Source organism: Aethalodelphis obliquidens, unplaced genomic scaffold (genome assembly GCF_003676395.1).
Source record: "Aethalodelphis obliquidens isolate GAN/ISIS:26980383/991018 unplaced genomic scaffold, ASM367639v1 scaffold10, whole genome shotgun sequence".
Classification (NCBI taxonomy): domain Eukaryota; kingdom Metazoa; phylum Chordata; class Mammalia; order Artiodactyla; family Delphinidae; genus Aethalodelphis; species Aethalodelphis obliquidens.
Genome location: NW_020837954.1, coordinates 44,448,570 through 44,468,296, shown reverse-complemented (window position 1 = coordinate 44,468,296; position 19,727 = coordinate 44,448,570). Strand labels below are relative to the sequence as shown.

Here is a 19,727-nt window from a genome sequence, read left to right as displayed (position 1 = left end):
TAATTTAAGCCTGTTTCCTCCGGCAAGGTGCTCTGTGGTTAGCCAACCTGTCAAAATAATACTCAGGTTTCTGGACATGGTTAAGAGCCTCGCATCATAACATCTATTTTTTTCAATTACTAATGGGCATGGCTATCCTCTTGTTATCTCTGTTCTTCAAAGTCCTGCTTCTAAATCATCACCTGCGAAGTTGGAGAAAATACGAAGTTTCCACCCCAGACCTGCCCAATTACAGACCCTGGGGATGCAACCCAGTGACCCAGGGGTTTAACCAACCCTCCAGGTGATTGTGATGCAAGCTCAAGTTTGAGTCACTCTTCTAAAATACACGGCAAAGGGTGAAAAGCCCCGGGCGGATATTAGGCAGAGTGGACGAGCTCATTCTGGCTCTTCCATCCCCCTCTCCTATTAATATGTCAGGACTCCTAGAAAAACAACATCAAAGCCCTAACACATTGGAGGTGGAAGACAAGGAAAGGCACATAATTATTGAGTGCCTTGAATTTGCCAGTTACCGGCTTTACACATATGATCCCACTTAATTCTTAAAACAGTATGAGCCTGTTGCTGTTTTACCAGCTAGGAAACCAAACGCATTAGGTAATGTACCTAAAGACACAGCCGCTACACAATTGGATGGGATTTGAGTCCAAGTCAAATGCCTTTTTTATTAGAGTATGTTGATTCCTTATGGACAGGTCCGTAGTGGCATAATTCATACAGGGAAAAGGTATTACTGTGCTCTCATTCTTTTAAAATAACACAGTTCATCTTTAACAATGCCCACATCTTTACTGTTGAAGTGCATTTCTGACCAAGGTGTGCCACCTTGCACTTTAATCTCGATTTTGTTCGTTCTGGGGAAACAGCACCAGGTGGCTACCTATATCTACTGTGAGGTTGTAATCTGCTCAGGTCATTGCTCTGCATTTAACTGGAGGCAAATGGCTTAAGCTTGCTGGGCCTATTTCCTTTGCCCTTGTACTACCATTTTTATCCCCATCTACAGAGTTAGTAATCCAACACAACCCAATCTGTTTATCACCTGCAGCAGACTTGTAGTGCAACCAATTGGCCCCTCCAGCCAGCCTCATGGATGAAGATCCTCCATCAATGTAGGTGCCGCCTTCTCCCAGGAACTCACAACCCACGTCCAAGCCCTTCGGAAACCCTCTAAACCAGGTAAAAATCATGGTCTAAACAGACTCTTTAGCTTGCTAATCAGAGTATCTTGTGGCATCCGGTCTTAGCCTGTCTTGTAATTCTAGAATTTGTGGAATTGCTGAACCAAATAAAAGGAAGAAACTATACTGTCAGCTCTCAATTAGCTGCACCACTGGAGAGGAACAGTGACATGGTAGATTTAAAAAATTTGGTTCCATTTGGCTCTGGAATGCATTGTGATTTTTTTCAGTAGATTAACTTTCCTAATTACATTTTGCACAGCCTAATATTAACAGCCATTTGCATTCCCTCAACATACGACAGCTAACATTGAGAGTTGGGGAGATGCTGTAGAGGAGTCCAAAATGTGCTGGTCTCAGGGAATGAGTGTTGTTACGGACAGTCCACACACGGGTAATGAAGAGGGTGCTAATTATAAAGTGCTCTGCAAATATTAAATCGTAAGCAGAGAGGGCAAATTAGGAATTCTCTATGGACGTGAACAGACAGTATAAAAGCTTATTAAAATTCTAAAAGGGACAAAGTTTCAAGGATCATCTTGGGTGTTAATGGAGTCTGATGGAAAAATAAGGATACAAGGAGGGTCAATGAGTTACTGGGTGGTCTTTCAAATAAGAAAGAGAATGGACTTGAGGACATGGGGAGGGGGAAGGGTAAACTGGGATGAAGTGAGAGAGTGGCAATGGACATAGATACACTACAAAATGTAAAATAGCTGGCTAGTGGGAAGCAGCCGCATAGCACAGGGAGATCAGCTCAGTGCTCTGTGACCACCCAGAGGGGTGGGATGGGAAGGGTGGGGGGCGCGGGGCACGGGAGGGAGGAGATATGGGGTGTATGTGTGTGTATAGCTGATTCGCTTTGTTGTGTAGCGGATGCTAAGAGACCACTGTGGAGCGGTTGTGCTCCAGTAAAGATGTTAAGAAAGAGAAGAAAGGAAAAGAAAAGAAAAATAAATAAATAAGAAAACCTCAAGCAATAATACCGAAGTGTTTTAAAAGAGTGTTTAAAATGAATTTTATTTGAATTTTACAAGTAGTCTTTAAAGGCTTCAAACAAGAACTCTGTTGCAAAACTCTAATAAATAGCTTGCCCCAAATCCCCAAACAAAATGTAAAACAAAATAAAAACTAAACTCAGAAGGATAAGCAAGACTTCAGAATGCTTGGATGTTAGCAGTATTTCTCATTTACAAAGAGATATCAGGCAATGTACAATCTCCTTCATACAAGTCAAAGAGAGAAAGAGACAGACAATTGAGATCTTTACAGAGCACTCCGAAATCTTCCTATTTCCATGACAGAAATGTCACCAGAAAAAAAAAAAAAAATCCCATGGAGAAATCACAATCGTGAACGAAACTGTAGCATAAAAGTCTAGTGATGGGGTGCGGGGGAGAAGAGAGGAAAATCCACCCCGTTTCTTTCAGGGATGGAGAGAGGAATGGGCTGAGATTACTTGGGGCAGGGAACTTCTGAGCAGGTGCCACTGGATAGCTGAACGTTCCCTTAGACCAGAGTTACCACTGAAGGGGCACAGGTGGTAATTTAGTGACAATTGTGAAGGCAAGAAACAAGGCCACCAGGAGCTCCCCTGGGGCCTCTCAGCACTAGTGACCCAGTTTCTCTGTTCTGTGCAGGACTGAGAGCCTTGGAACAATGGCCAGGGGCCCAAAGCAGCTGCATCACTAGACAGGAAAAATAGCACATCAATCATTTCTGCAGCAGAATCCTTTGGATGGCACACAAGGATGCAGAAAATGCTGGGCTGAAATTGTACACTGGGACATGCAGGTCTCAAAAGGCCATTCCATGATCACAGTCATTGCTCCTAACAAGTAAGTATTAAAGTTCACAATTTAACATTCACTTTTCCTAGTTACAAATACTGGTGAAGTCTTGCTTTGGAGAGAAGGATTTACTAATTTATTAATCAGATCATTTTGAGCAAGCTAAAAATACAATTTTGCCACATTGTTATCTTTAAAAATCTCAAACAAAAACTCTACTTTTGACCAAAATGCATATAAATCATATGATTTTTAGTTTGGAGGAATTCTGAAACCAATTACTGTTTGGAGCCAGGAGGCTACAGAAAGGCTGATCCCACTTTAGAGGGACTGACTTAAGCCAAACAAAAAGGGCTCCAGCTCAGAGGAGCACACAGCACCTGGGACCATTTTCCCAGGGAAAGGAAGAAGTAGTGATGTCATAATGCAGGATGGGAAAGGGGTGTGGCCCACAGCCTCCGTCTCTGCCTCTCTCTGGTTCACTGATTTGTTATTGACAAGTAACCCCGTTCCTGCTCATCTCTGTAAGATAGGGACAGACATCACTAGCTCATGCACAAGCCATTCAAGGGAGGTAGGCATTTTCTCAAAGCACCTCCCTCCCCAGGCATTTTAGGAACGAAGGTAAGAAAAATCCCCCTCCCCAAATAAACAGTTTTTAAAAACTTTATTTTCTTCCTAGGAATAATGACATTTGTCAGGATACTGAGGGAAAGCTTGGGTTACCTGAAATAGATAAGAAAGAGCTGATGGAAATAGAGGCAGATGGGCCAGTGGGGGGAACCCTGGTCCTAGCCCCAGTTTCTTTTTAAATACATAACAGATCAAGATATTGTGCAAAAAAATAAAGACATTCACATTTTAGCAGTTAAACTTTTATTTTACTTTTTAAAATTTTTATTTACCTTTTTCTTTTTCTTTTCTACAAAAGGCAGATAATGATTGTTGATCTGCAATTGTTGTGTTGTGCGCTCCCCTAACGGGGGCAAAGTTGGGAGCTGGGGCGGGAGCTCGGAGGACGCCTTCCTGGCGGCACTAAGGGGCGCGCGCCCCCGCGGCCCCCCCCTCCCGGCCTAGCTCATGTCGATGGTGTTGAAGACCCACTCTGTGAACTTCTTCAGCTTGTCGGAGGCGTTCTGGGATTCCTCCTGCAGCCTCAGGTTGTCCTCTCGCAAGTGCTGAACCTCCGCCTGAAGGTGAGCTTTGTCTTCTTTTTCCTGGGAGGGCGAGCAGAGCAGGAAAGAACTAAGAGGGTGGCCTCCCCCTGCCCAGCCGTGAGGAGTGGCTGTGGATCTGCATGCGCCCTTCACCCACTTCCCTCCTTCATTCCACTGAAGAGCTGTCTATGTGGCCTGGTGCTGGGCCTTAAGATGCTCTCACCCAGGGAACGGGACTCCCAGAGGCATCCGCTACAGGCTGATTTTGGAATGTAAATACATGACTGAGTAGTTTAATGTCTTTGTTAAGTTGTAAGGAATAAGGGCTGTCTTACATTTTAGACGATTGTTCTGGGGGCTCCTGTGTTAATATAAAGCCACTCAAGAAACAAACAGCATCTAATTCTTTTGGTGCAAGAGCCTGAATAGCAGTGAGGACACGTGGGTCTGGGCTATGGACCAGGGGTGCGGAGGCTGGGAGAGGGCTGGCTGAGGTCTAAAGGCGTTCACAAAAAAGGGAACGCTTTTTCTGTGCGTGTGACAATGAAAGCTTTCTTGCACTATGTGTGTCAGTGGGAACCAAGCTCTAAGCAGCTCCCTAAACATGTGTACGGAGAAAGTAGGGAAAACAACCACATCTTAGTCCACTAACAAACACTGCTGACAAAGGGCTCTCACGGTTCAAGGGCAGCTTGCATGGACTGGGTGACCTGCTTGGAGAATATGGTTTACCTTCTTCAGATCTTCTCGAAGCAACTTCAGCATACCTTCCAGCTGGTCCACTTTAGAAGCCAGAGTGGGAGAGGAATTTTTACTGCTGGGAACAAGAAACAAAAGACCTTGCTGGCAGGACCCTCCATGGCCGGCTTTGTTTGGCATTTTTTTTTTTGAAGGAGGCGTCTGAATTTACAAAATGGTTTTCAATGTCAAATTACTCAGTATGGTGACACAACCGTGCATTCTCATTTTAAAAAAGAAAATGGCAGTCTTAACAAAAGGTAATGCAAGTGTGAACTACAGCCAATCAATGGCTTCCTTTGTTTAAGATGCTGCATCTTTGTGACAATATAGGACAATAAGTGAAAATGGTCTCTTTGGCAGCACAAGAACAACTTTCTGGCAGACACAACTGTCAAACAGTGAAATGAGTATCTCTTTAGAGGCTCTAAGAAGAGGAGAGTTACTCCTCTGTGTGTGCATGTTGGCTGGGGGAGGGTTGGGGCAGGCTCTACGTTGGGGCAACCCAAGTAAGTAAAGCCTGTGGCCACTCACCCGGTGGCGACTAAGTCATCGGGCCCACGTCTTAACTTAGACTAGTTTAAATATCTTCAAATATTAAAAAAATAAGGCTACATCTTTCAGAAGCTTCTCAGTCCAACCTTAATGTCTTAAGCTCTTCGCTATTATGATCAGCAAACTCTGCAGCCCACAATTTTCTTATTTTCTCCCATTTCATTTAAGTGCTAAAAATGCCATGCCAGTGGAGCATCAGAAGGAAGGGGAGTTAGAGGATGAGAAGGCCATGTAACCAGCTGGACAGATGACACAGCGTGGCAGGGGCTGAAGACCTGTCAACTCTCCCTCCCAGACTCTCCTCTACTTGAATTCAAGCTCCAAAAAGTTTCCAGGTGAGTTCTAGCCAGAAACACAACCTCAGCCTCACACAACCAAAAATCTGAAGGCTTCCATGGAACCAACTGGCAGCTGCCTCTTTCCAGAGGTCAAGGGGAAGAGGTGGTGACTCTGAACTCTTGGCGTCATGAAATAAAAGGTATTCTTTACTTTAAAAATCAAAGTTCAAGTTGGAATTCCTGACCTAAAATAAGCTGTGTCAACGTCTTCTGCTAATTCTAGGTCCACAGCAAGCCCACAGTGGCATGGAGTGTCCCAAGGCTGTAAATAAAATGGAATGATAATGACCTCCTCACTTCTAAGAAAGACAGGACGACCAATTAAAAGCTGACAGTGAATGGATTTTAAAAGGGAAGTGGTCAGCTGCAATCCACCGCACCTCACAAGTAGGTCAGGTTTGGATGGGTTGAAGGCCAAGGATGTGACAGAATAAGAGTGGTGTTGAACAGAAAACACTGAGGCTGGGGATGGGGGCAGGGCTGTCCTTCACAAGCCGTTGAGTCCACAGTCCCTGCTCCTGGCAGGGCTGACGCAGCCACTGCAGGCTGTTAGTAACTCTCTGTGGCGTATCTTGACTTCTGAAGGTCTGCAAAATGAATTCTGTGACTGTGAGTGCACTGATAATCTTTAAGAACATATTTAACCCCATTTGCATTTGCTCATCCACACCGAGCAAAGACCCAATCATCTTAAGCTTCTACAGGTTCTACAAAGATTTAGGAGCCGCTTAATAATCCTTTCTCAGGAGAACTGTCTTTGCTCACTCAGACTTCTCTTCATCCTAAAAAGGGACATTTGGGGCTCTCCCCTCGACTCTGCAAGTTTTAAAAAAGTTCTCAACAGCCAAACTCACTGCCTCTTTCCTTCCCCAACTGTCCCAACAATAGGATAAATGCAGCATCTGTTACACTCACAACAAACAACCCATTGCTCTTCTACTTCCTCTTGAAGAGGGTTTCCTTACAGACTTGCTTCAGAAGTCTTCAAGCACAAGTCGCCGGTATATCTGTGCAAACCTATGCCAACCTCTCTTCCCGTTACTGGCTGTTTCTGACCAAGTTTTCTAGATATCTGGATTCTTATCCATCATCAAAAGGTTTTAAGAGATTTCAAATCAATGAAATTATTCTCCATTAGGGAGGGCTTACTATGTGTCCACGGCTGACTGCTGGGATGCTTTAATATATAGGAACGTCACACATTTATCCAACAACCTCACCATTTGAAACTGAGGGGGAAATGGAAAAGTCAGCCTCTACTTAGTTAAGTAGAAGTCAGAGTCCATGCCCTTCACTCAGCTACTGCTTTTAACTTCTTAGTTTACATAAATCTTACCTCTCCCGGTGACCCAGTTCTAATGTAGGTCTGAAGCAGAACGTTGGGAGCTGCTAAGATGCAGGCACATTTACAAGCATGACCAACTGACAGCTTCAAAACTGGCAGACTCAAAACCCAGACTCAAGGACTAAACGCATAGGAGTCCGAGGATGTTCAGCACACATGATTTCCCTTACCTTACCTAATAAACCCTGAGGACAGAAATGTACGACGGCATTAAATAATAATGAATATTCACAATGATGACTTTTAAGCCATCAAGAACAGTTTCATGGTGTTTAGAATATTTGGTTACAAAGCATTCGAACAGAAAGTGACGTGTCTGGCACCGGAGTGATGAGTTTCATTCAGCTGCTACATGTGGCCTCCGTCGCCTCTTCCCCACACCTGCGGTCTGTCACTAATGGAGGTGACGTGTGGTGTGGAGTGGTACCCTCGCCACTGGATGACTAACCTGCTGTAAGACTTCATCTGGGCCAGAGTCTGCTCTTCAAGCTGGTCATTGTTGGATGCAGCACTCAGAGGGCGATGGTTTTCATCACTAGCAGCAAAGAACGAGGCTCTCTGGACTGAAACGGAGAGAAGAAACCATTCAGTATTTTGGAACTGGATCCTGGGCCCTCTCTATGGGGGCCCTCCATTTCTAAAAGAAATGGCCTACACGCACAGTCAGAGCTAATCAAGGGGCAGGAATGCATCGGAAACCTTATCTCCCAACCCTTGTAGGAAAATTTTTTTACTGTTTTAGCTGGAAGAGGATAGTAACATTGTAATTTCTCTTTTAAAAACAGTTGTTGTGACTCAGCTTCTATTCCAGCTTTTCCCTTGCTCATAAAAGTACCATTCTATTGTTTCCGTGGAAACAGGCCTGGTGCCAAATTTCCAGACCGATGCTTTCCACTCAGTGACAACATAAAGCGCATTAAAGAGCTAGTACTAAGCTTCCTGAGGCTTCCTCAAGTATGTTTTCCCTAAGACTCCTGGCTACCTTGGTGGGCTTTAGCCTAGGCCCACACCACCTCTGTTTCAAAATACACAGACTTCAGGCTTGAGCCAAGAAACAAAATCAAATTAAAAAAAAAATCTCCCACTGAAAAAGCAAAACTTCTTTGCAGCAACAGGGATGGACCTAGAGATTGTCATACTGAGCGAAGTAAGTCAGAGAAAGACAAATATCATGTGATATCACTTATATGTGGAAACAAAAAAAAGGGTACTAATAAACTTATCTACAAAACAGAAGTAGAGTTACAGATGTAGAAAACAAACTTATGGAGGGAGAACGAGGGGAAGATGGCGGAAGAGTAAGATGCGGAGACCACCTTCCTCCCCACAGATACACCAGAAATACATCTACACGTGGAACAACTCCTACAGAACACCTACTGAATGCTGGCAGAAGACCTCACACCTCCCAAAAGGCAAGAAACTCCCCACGTACCTGGGTAGGGCAAAAGAAAAAAAGAAAAAACAGAGACAAAAGAATAGGGACGGGACCTGCACCAGTGGGAGAGAGCTGTGAAGGAGGAAAGGTTTCCACACACTAGGAAGCCCCTTCGCGGGCGGAGACTGCGGGTTGCGGCGCGGGGGGGGGGGGGGGGGGGGGCTTCGAGGCCGCGGAGGAGAGCGCAGCAACGGGTGCGGAGGTCATAGCGCAGAAACTCCTGCACAGAGGATCGGTGACAACCGGCACTCACCAGCCCGAGAGGCTTGTCTGCTCACCCACCGGGGCGGGTGGGGCTGCGAGCTGAGGCTCGGGCTTCGGTCAGAGCGCAGGGAGAGGACTGGGGTTGGCGGCGTGAACACAGCCTTAAGGGGCTAGTGCGCCACAGCCAGCCGGGAGGAAGTCCGGGAAAAGGTCTGGAGCTGCCGAAGAGGCAAGAGACTTTTTCTTCCCTCTTTGTTTCCTGGTGCGCGAGGAGAGGGGATTAAGAGCGCTGCTTAAAGGAGCTCCAGAGACGGCGCGAGCCGCGGCTATGAGCGCGCACCCCAGAGCCGGGCATGAGACGCTAAGGCCGCTGCTGCCGCCACCAAGAAGCCTGTGTGCGAGCACAGCTCACTCTCCACACCTCCCCTCCTGGGAGCCTGTGCAGCCCGCCACTGCCAGGTTCCCGGGATCCAGAGACAACTTCCCCGGGAGAACGCACGGCGCGCCTCAGGCTGGTGCAACGTCACGCCGGCCTCTGCCGCCTCAGGCCCACCCCGCACTCCGTGCCCCTCCCTCCCCCCCTGGCCTGAGTGAGCCAGAGCCCCCGAAGCAGCGGCTCCTTTAACCCCGTCCTGTCTGAGCGAAGAACAGACGCCCTCCAGCGACCTACACGCAGAGGCGGGGCCAAATCCAAAGCTGAGCCCCGGAGCTGTGAGAACAAAGAAGAGAAAGGGAAATCTCTCCCAGCAGCCTCAGGAGCAGCGGATTAAAGCTCCACAATCAACTTGATGTACCCTGCATCTGTGGAAAACCTGAATAGACAACGAGTCATCCCAAATTGAGGAGGTGGACTTTGAGAGCAAGATTTATGATTTTTTCCCCTTTTCCTCTTTTTGTGTGTATGTGTATGCTTCTGTGTGAGATTTTGTCTGTATAGCTTTGCTTCGACCATTTGTCCTAAGGTTCTATCTGTCCTTTTTTTAAAAATTTATTTTTTAATAATTTTTTTAATTTAATAACTTTATTATATTTTACTCTATTTTATTTTACTTTATCGTCCTTCTTTCTTTCTTTTTTCCTTCCTTCCCTCCTTCCTTCCTTCCTCCCACCGTCCCTCCCTCCCTCCCTCCTTCCTTCCTTTCTTTCCTTCCTTCTTCCTTCCTTCCTTCCTTCCTTTCTTCCTACTGCTACTAATTCTCTCTACTTTTTCTCTCTTTTATTCTGAGCCGTGTGGAGGAAAGGCTCTTGGTGCTGCAGCCAGGAGTCAGTGCTGTGGCTCTGAGGTGGGAGAGCCAACTTCAGGACACTGGTCCACAAGAGACCTCCCAGCTCCACATGATATCAAACAGCAAAAATCTCCCAGAGATCTACATCTCAATGCCAGCACCCAGCTTCACTCAACGACCAGCAAGCGACAGTGCTGAACACGCTATGCCAAACAACTAGCAAGACAGGAACACAACCCCAGCCATTAGCAGAGAGGCTGCCTAAAATCATAATAAGTCCACAGACACCCCAAAACACACCACCAGACGTAGACCTGCCCACCAGAAAGACAAGATCCAGCCTCACTCACCAGAACACAAGCACTAGTCCCCTCCACCAGGAAGCCTACACAACCCACTGAACCAACCTTAGCCACTGGGGACAGACACCAAAAACAATGGGAACTACAAACCTGCAGCCTGCAAAAAGAAGACCCCAAACACAGTAAGATAAGCAAAATAAGACAGAAAAACACACCACGGATGAAGGAGCAAGATAAAAACCCACCAGACCTAACAAATGAAGAGGAAATAGGCAGTCTACCTGAAAAAGAATTCAGAATAATGATAGTAAAGATGATCCAAAATCTTGGAAATAGACAAAATGCAAGAAACATTTAACAAGGACCTAGAAGAACTAAAGATGAAACAAGCAACGATGAACAACACAATAAATGAAATGAAAAATACTCTAGATGGGATCAATAGCAGAATAACTGAGACAGAAGAATGGATGAGTGACCTGGAAGATAAAATAGTGGAAATAACTACTGCAGAGCAGAATAAAGAAAAAAGAATGAAAAGAACTGAGGACAGTCTCAGAGACCTCTGGGACAACATTAAATGCACCAACAGTCAAATTATAGGGGTTCCAGAAGAAGAAGAGAAAAAGAAAGGGACTGAGAAAATATTTGAAGAGATTATAGTTGAAAACTTCCCTCATATGGAAAAGGAAATAGTTAATCAAGTCCAGGAAGCACAGAGAGTCCCATACAGGATAAATCCAAGGAGAAATACGCCAAGACACGTATTAATCAAACTGTCAAAAATTAAATACAAAGAAAACATATTAAAAGCAGCAAGGGGAAAACAACAAATAACACACAAGGGAATCCCCATAAGGTTAACAGCTGATCTTTCAGCAGAAACTCTGCAAGCCAGAAGGGAGTGGCAGGACATATTTAAAGTGATGAAGGAGAAAAACCTACAAGCATGATTACTCTACCCAGCAAGGATCTCATTCAGATTTGATGGAGAAATTAAAACCTTTACAGACAAGCAAAAGCTGAGAGAGTTCAGCACCACCAAACCAGCTTTACAACAAATGCTAAAGGAACTTCTCTAGGCAAGAAGCACAAGAGAAGGAAAAAACCTACAATAACGAACCCAAAACAATTTAGAAAATGGAAATAGGAACATACATATTGATAATTACCTTAAATGTAAATGGATTAAATGCTCCAACCAAAAGACACAGATTGGCTGAATGGATACAAAAACAAGACCCATATATAGGCTGTCTACAAGAGACCCACTTCAGAGCTAGAGACACATACAGACTGAAAGTAAGGGGATGGAAAAAGGTATTCCAAGCAAATGGAAACCAAAAGAAAGCTGGAGTAGCAATTCTTATATCAGACAAAATAGACTTTAAAATAAAGACTATTACAAGAGACAAAGAAGGACACTACATAATGATCAAGGGATCTATCCAAGAATATATAACAATTGTAAATATTTATGCACCCAACATTGGAGCACCTCAATACATAAGGCAAATACTAACAGTCATAAAAGGGGAAATCAACAGTAACACATTCATAGTAGGGGACTTTAACACCCCACTTTCACCAATGGACAGATCATCCAAAATGAAAATAAATAAGGAAACACAAGCTTTAAATGATACATTAAACAAGATGAACTTAATTGATATTTATAGGACACTCCATCCAAAAACAACAGAATACACATTTTTCTCAAGTGCTCATGGAACATTCTCCAGGATAGATCATATCTTAGGTCACAAATCAAGTCTTGGTAAATTTAAAAAAATTGAAATTGTATCAAGTATCTTTTCCAACCACAACGCTATGAGACTAGATATCAATTACAGGAAAAGATCTGTAAAAAATACAAACACATGGAGGCTAAACAATACACTACTTAATAACGAAGTGATCACTGAAGAAATCAAAGAGGAAGTAAAAAAATACTTAGAAACAAATGACAATGGAGACATGACGACGCAAAACCTATGGGATGCAGCAAAAGCAGTTCTAAGAGGGAAGTTAATAGCAATACAAGCCCACCTTAAGAAACAGGAAACATCTCAAATAAACAACCTAACCCTGCACCTAAAGCAATTAGAGAAAGAAGAACAAAAAACCCCCAAAGTTAGCAGAAGGAAAGAAATCATAAAAATCAGATAAGGAATAAATGAAAAAGAAATGAAGGAAACGATAGCAAAGATCAATAAAACTAAAAGTTGGTTCTCTGAGAACATAAACAAAATTCATAAACCATTAGCCAGACTCATCAAGAAAAAAAAGGGAGAAGACTCAAATCAATAGAATTAGAAATGAAAAAGGAGAAGTAACAACTGACACTGCAGAAATACAAAAGATCATGAGAGATTACTACAAGCAACTCTATGCCAATAAAATGGACAACATGGAAGAAACAGCCAAATTCTTAGAAATGCACAAACTGCCAAGACTGAATCAGGAAGAAATAGAAAATATGAACAGACCAATCACAAGCACTGAAATTGAAACTGTGATTAAAAATCTTCCAACAAACAAAAGCCCAGGACCAGATGGCTTCACAGGCGAATTCTATCAAACATTAGGAGAAGAGCTAACACCTATCCTTCTCAAACTCTTCCAAAATATAGCAGAGGGAGGAACACTCCTAAATTCATTCTACAAGGCCACCATCACCTTGATACCAAAACCAGACAAGGACGTCACAAAGAAAGAAAACTACAGGCCAATATCACTGATGAACATAGATGCAAAAACCCTCAACAAAATACTAGCAAACAGAATCCAACAGCACATTAAAAGGATCATACACCATGATCAAGTGGGGTTTATTCCAGGAATGCAAGGATTCTTCAAAATACACAAATCAATAAACGTGATACACCATATTAACAAACTGAAGGAGAAAAACCATATGATAATCTCAATAGATGCAGAGAAAGCTTTTGACAAAATTCAACACCCATTTATGATAAAAACCTTCCAGAAAGTAGGCATAGAGGGAACTTTCCTCAACATAATAAAGGCCATATAGGACAAACCCACAGCCAACATCGTCCTCAATGGTGAAAAACTGAAAGCATTTCCACTAAGATCAGGAACAAGACAAAGGTGCCCACTCTCACCACTCTTATTCAACATAGTTTTGGAAGTTTTAGCCACAGCAATCAGAGAAGAAAAGGAAATAAAAGGAATCCAAATCAGAAAAGAAGAAGTCAAGCTGTCACTGTTTGCAGATGACATGGTACTATACAAAGAGAATCCTAAAGATGCTACCAGAAAACTACTAGAGCTAATCAATGAATTTGGTAAAGTTGCAGGATACAAAATTAATGCACAGAAATCTCTTGCATTCCTATACACTAATGATGAAAAATCTGAAAGTGAAATCAAGAAAACACTTCCATTTACCACTGCAACAGAAAGAATAAAATATCTAGGAACAAACCTACCTAAGGAGACAAAAGACCTGTATGCAGAAAATTATAAGACACTGATGAAAGAAATTAAAGATGATACAAATAGACGGAGAGATATACCACATTCTTGGATTGGAAGAATCAACATTGTGAAAATGACTCTACTACCCATAGCAATCTACCGATTCAGTAAAATCCTTATCAAACTACCACTGGCATTCTTTACAGAACTAGAACAAAAAGTTTCACAATTTGTATGGAAACACAAAAGACCCCGAATAGCCAAAGCATCTTGAGAAAGAAAAACGGAGCTGGAGGAATCAGGCTCCCTGACTTCAGAGTATACTACAAAGCTACAGTAATCAGGACAGTATGGTACTGGCACAAAAATAGAAACATAGATCAATGGAACAGGATAGAAAGCCCAGAGATAAACCCACGCACATATGGTCACCTTATCTTTGATAAAGGAGGCAGGAATGTACAGTGGAGAAAGGATGGCCTCTTCTAATTGGTGCTAGGAAAACTGGACCGGTACATGTAAAAGTATGAGATTAGATCACTCCCTAACACCATACACAAAAATAAGCTCAAAATGGATTAAAGACCTAAATGTAAGGCCAGACACTATCAAACTCTTAGAGGAAAACATAGGCAGAACACTCTATGACATAAATCACAGCAAGATCCTTTTTGACCCACCTCCTAGAGAAATGGAAATAAAAACAAAAATAAACAAATGGGACCTAATGAAACCTCAAAGCTTTTGCACAGCAAAGGAAACCATAAAGAAGACCAAAAGACAACCCTCAGAATGGGAGAAAATATTTGCAAATGAAGCAACTGACAAAGGATTAATTTCGAAAATTTATAAGCAGCTCATGCAGCTCAATAACAAAAAAACAAACAACCCAACCCAAAAGTGGGCAGAAGACCTAAATAGACATTTCTCCAAAGAAGATATACAGACTGCCAACAAACACATGAAAGAATGCTCAACATCATTAATCATTAGAGAAATGCAAATCAAAACTACAATGAGATATCATCTGACACCAGTCAGAATGGCCATCATCAAAAAATCTACAAACAATAAATGCTGGAGAGGGTGTGGAGAAAAGGGAACACTCCTGCACTGCTGGTGGGAATGTGAATTGGTACAGCCACTATGGAGAACAGTATGGAGGTTCCTTAAAAACTACAAATAGAACTACCATATGACCCAGCAATCCCACTACTGGGCATATACCCTGAGAAAACCAAAATTCGAGAAGAGTCATGTACCAAAATGTTCATTGCAGCTCTATTTACAATAGTCCAGAGATGGAAACAATCTAAGTGTCCATGATCGGATGAATGGATAAAGAAGATGTGGCACATATATACAATGGAATATTACTCAGCCATAAAAAGAAACGAAATTGAGCTATTTGTAATGAGGTGGATAGAGCTAGAGTCTGTCATACAGAGTGAAGTAAGTCAGAAAGAGAAAGACAAATACCGTATGCTAACACATATATATGGAATTTAAGGGAAAAAAATGGCATGAAGAACCTAGGGGTAAGACAGGAATAAAGCCACAGACCTACTAGAGAACGGACATGAGGATATGGGGAGGGGGAAGGGTGAGCTGTGACAAAGCAAGAGAGAGGCATGGACATATATACACTACCAAATGTAAGGTAGATAGCTAGTGGGAAGCAGCTGCATAGCACAGGGAGATCAGCTCGGTGCTTTGTGACCGCCTGGAGGGGTGGGATAGGGAGGGTGGGAGGGAGGGAGACGCAAGAGGGAAGAGATATGGGAACATATGTATATGTATAACTGATTCACTTTGTTATAAAGCAGAAACTAACACACCAGTGTGAAGCAATTATACTCCAATAAAGATGTTAAAGAAAAAAAAAAAAGAAACTTATGGTTACCAGGGGGTAAGGGGGGGAGGGATAAATTGGGAGATTGGGATTGACATGTACACACTACTATATATAAAACAGATAACTAATAAGGACCTACTGTATAGCACAGGGAACTCAATACTCTGTAATGTCCTATATGGGAAAAGAATCAAAAAAAGAATGGGTATATGTATATGTATCCCTGATTCATTTTGCTGTATACCTGAAACTAACCAACATTGTAAATCAACTATACTCCAATAAAAATTAAAACAAAAAACAAAACTGTGATTTTATATGAAGGAGAGTGACCAACACATTGAAATTGACAATCAAGTTAGTCCTGGGGAATTGCCATCAGCTAAAATGGGGATTCACTGTTCACTGCTCTGTGGTTGTCTGACTTCTGAATTCCATGGCCTAGGCAATTGGCTCCCCCAAACTGGAGCTTGACTGAAGAGCAACTTTCAATCCTTCCAAGTAAGGGCAATAAAACAAAACCTCAAAACCAATCATCTGCTAGCACCATCATTTTACAAAGACCATTTTAGCCTCAAAAAATCGGGAAGGGCAACCTCAGAGTCAGTCTATCCAAAAAAGACCTCTGACAACCTCATGTCAACACACACAGCAATACTTTTAGTTTTTTTCTATTTCAGCAGAGCAGGTCAGCACTAGTGTAAGGGCCTGCATTGAAGGACCACTGGCTTAACGCAAGCGCACAGCAAGTAGGTTGACGTAGGAACGAAGCAGGCAGAAAGCACACCTGCTACCACACACCCGAGAGATGAGTGAGAAGAGCAGAGGAAGGAGCCTGGGGCTGGGCCAAGCAGGACAAGCATCCTAACAGATCCAACTGTGCGTTGAGCAATGACGTCTTCATGACGTGATAAAAAACTCTCCCGGACACGTGCTGTTTCCATTCAAGTGACGGTTGGGATTCCCCTGCACTCTGCCCTTCTCAGGTACAGGGAGGCGAGGCATCCGTGTGACGACTTCCTATGTAGAGGAAACACTGGGTTCCACCTGATTAAATCTGACAGTGGGGGCCCCTACCAAGTGCTCAAGAACTGTTAGCTCAGCTGGTTTCTGGCTGTGATGGTAAAACGTGTGTCCAGTGCACTCACACTGCCCACGACCTCAGTGTGGCCCAGCCTGGACCGTCAGTAGACTCACCCTCATATGCCTTGGCGGCGTCCACCAGGTTGGACCAATCCAGATCCGCAGCAGCGTCGGGCAGGGGCATGAGGCCGGGGTCGGGAATGGGCGGCCTTTGGGTCTCCTGGATGTCATTGAGGGAGCTGTCCGAGGCCGAGAACTCTCCTGCAGGAAGGGACAAGGGATAAGCTGCTTCTCATGCCCACAGGAGAACCACTCGAAGTTTTACCCATTTTCTGTTACAATATATTTGTAAATCATTTGTTACCTGGCATCAGTTTCTAGTCTAACAGGCCGTTAGTGGTCATTCTAAAGCTGAGTCGAACTGGGAACTGACTTCCTCCAACCTTAATTCACTTTTGTATAACCTCCCACTGTCCCATTTCTAGTGGGGTGAGTCTTGGAAAAGTCAGTCCTGCACCGAGGCAATGTGTCTGCTTTGGCAGGAGCTGCTCGTCTACAGTGGGACCCAGGGCAGCTCCTCGTGTTTCCTCGCAGAGTCAAGAGATTCAGGCTGGGGTGAAGGGACCTACTTCAAGAGAGGTGGGTTTTGCAGCCAGGCCAGGGAGGCTTGGTGATGCTTGTTTGAGGGGATAGTAAAGCTTATTTTTAACTGCATTGGAACCTGGGATCTGACTGCCCTCCATGTGGACTCCCTGCATCCCTGGCCCACGTCTGTTCTGTATCCCAGGAACGGCCCACTGGTTTCTGCAGTTGGATGTATCCAGGGTGGTGTGAGAACCAAATCAGAGCACGTGACAGTGAGTGCTGGGTCACCCAGCAGAGTTAACACAGGTTAACTGGTGTTGGCTCCTCCTCCTTCCCAAGGACACGCTAAGCAACTCTTGGCATCAGTTTTCTTTGTTTTTTAACGCACATCTTATCATCTTAAGTTCTTATTTGAGAATGTAAAAATACAAGGTACGATAGACTTCGGCAGTCTTAGTTGAGTGCCAAGAATAATATAGGAAAGGAAGACAGTTGATAAATGAGTTTATAGGGTTATAATCTTAAGTGTAAAAATGTAGAACGACAAAAATGGTCCACATCAAAAAAACTTAAAAAAAATTCAATTATGTAAACTTACGACTAAATAAATCATATTTTAAAAAGATGGTACTCAAGACCCATCACTGGTTGATTACATTTTTTTGCTATTTTCTATGTTGTGGAGGTATCTATATGGTGGAAACTCTATACAGAAGTGTATCTGTATACATCTCTTCCCAGTTTGCTTTCAGTGACATCACTTTGGTAACCTGAAATCAGCTGAGGTAGGAGTATATCTACACCACAATAACTGACAAGTGCTGCAAGTCAGGGCCTGTGCCTCCTTCCAGGAGCTGATTGTTAAACGTTTACCAGCACAACAAGAATCATACTTCCAGTGAGGACAAAAAGACACTGAGAGAGACTCAGCTGGGAAGTGATGTAGTAAACTTTGTTCATTGGGAAGTTCATTTTGTTTTTTATTCAAACAGAAAGTCACAGAAATTATAATCATCCTCATCAGTTCACTCAGTCCCAGGTGATTAATTTTTTTTTTCATCTTGATCTTTTGTTAGCACTCTTATGAATTCATCAGTTTTCCATTAGAGTTCTGAAAATGCTTATTCATTCAGTTCAGCAATATAGTCAATTACCAGAAACCTGTACAGTTTTCGATTTACAGCAGCCCAACATCCCAAGCCCCTTCTAAGGTGACAATTTTTTAAAATACAAATATTAAACTACAGTAACAGCTCATCTCTGCTTATCCTGGGGACGGGAGGAATGGGTGAAATGAGCCCCTCTGTGCAGTGGAGGGCGTGCTGCTACCGCTCAGGTTCATATAGGTGGAGGAGAGAGGGAAGCGTAGCTCAGGAAACGAAGATGCTCTCGATGGGGCAGCAGCTGGAGCAGAAACGAGAGCAGAGCATGTGCCTCCATGAGAAGGGTCACCCGCACAATGTGACTGTAACACTAAAACTCATGCAAACACAAAGCTGAAAGTGAACTTCTCAGTTAAAATCTCTAAGCGACCCTGGAAATAACTGTGAATTAAAAAGTTTTGTCAATTATCATAGCCTATAAACCAGAGAACGTTTAGTGCTTGCTTTCCCTTTCAAATTACGTAAAGAACCGGTCTGATGTGCAGTTACTAGTTATTAATGTGCTTAACATTAGCAAAATTATGAGTAAATGGACATCAACAAATGTTGCCCGATATTAAAGGCTCAGTTGTATTTAAACTTGCTCCCACCAAGGGTAAGTAGCTGGAATGATTTACAATGTTGGGTTAGTTTCTGATGTACAGCAAAGTGATTCAGTACATATATATATTTTTTTCGTTTTCAGATTCTTTGGAACAGACGATTTTGTGTGTTACACACAACCACCCTTCTGCCCTTTTATCTCTGAGGCCCAAATTTCCACTTGGAAAAAAAGAAGTCGTCCATTCCCCAAACACATCTCAGTATCTCAGTGGTGGTCACACCAACGAGGCCAAGGCGTAGGGCTCAGCCCCCCAAGGACTGCTCAGTTTAGGGCGTGGGATCACTGTGGCTGCTGCCTGACTTTTAGGAAAGCAAGAAGAGGTGATGGAAGGAGCTGGGAGAGGGTGGCCCGCTCCTCCCCTCCCTCAGTGCCAGGCCTTCAGCCACAGGCTTCACAGGGAAGGTGTGAGGGGGGCAGATTTCCAGGCTGTTCTCTTAGTATGTGAGCTTCCAGAAGGCAGGGCCTACTGTGACATGACACATGCAGACAGGCTTTCGCAGAGGGTTTATTTTTATCCCTATAAAGGTTAAAAAAAATGGGGAAGTGAAAGAAACATTCAAGGTAGGCAGGAAGTACTTGTAAGAGGAATGGAGTGAAGGGAGAGTGGTCCCAATGCAGGGAGGGAAGCGGAGGAAAAAAGGCTACTATTTAGGGCACAACTAGGAGGTGGTTTCTAGAGTCCAGATGGTAAAAAGTGGTCATTTCATGTGTCAGCT

The 19,727-nt window shown here is 43.4% G+C and overlaps 1 protein-coding gene across 18 annotated transcripts in view; it reads right to left on the bottom strand.

The window, feature by feature from the left end:
• Nucleotides 1-2,177: 2,177 nt before the first annotated feature.
• SIPA1L1 (signal induced proliferation associated 1 like 1) overlaps nt 2,178-19,727 on the bottom strand; it is a 497,889-nt gene continuing 480,339 nt past the window's right edge. For 14 of the 18 annotated variants that reach the window (XM_027111668.1, XM_027111657.1, XM_027111658.1 and 11 more), the window contains 4 exons: nt 16,774-16,920; nt 7,556-7,670; nt 4,864-4,948; nt 2,178-4,191 (listed from right to left, as the gene is read on the bottom strand). In XM_027111668.1, coding sequence (XP_026967469.1) covers nt 4,048-4,191; nt 4,864-4,948; nt 7,556-7,670; nt 16,774-16,920 — 491 coding nt within the window. In that variant the 3' untranslated portion in view covers nt 2,178-4,047. Of the gene's footprint in view, nt 4,192-4,862; nt 4,949-5,021; nt 6,025-7,555; nt 7,671-16,773; nt 16,921-19,727 lie in introns of those variants that run through there. The other 4 variants (XM_027111665.1, XM_027111667.1, XM_027111671.1 and 1 more) reach the window with 3 other exon arrangements.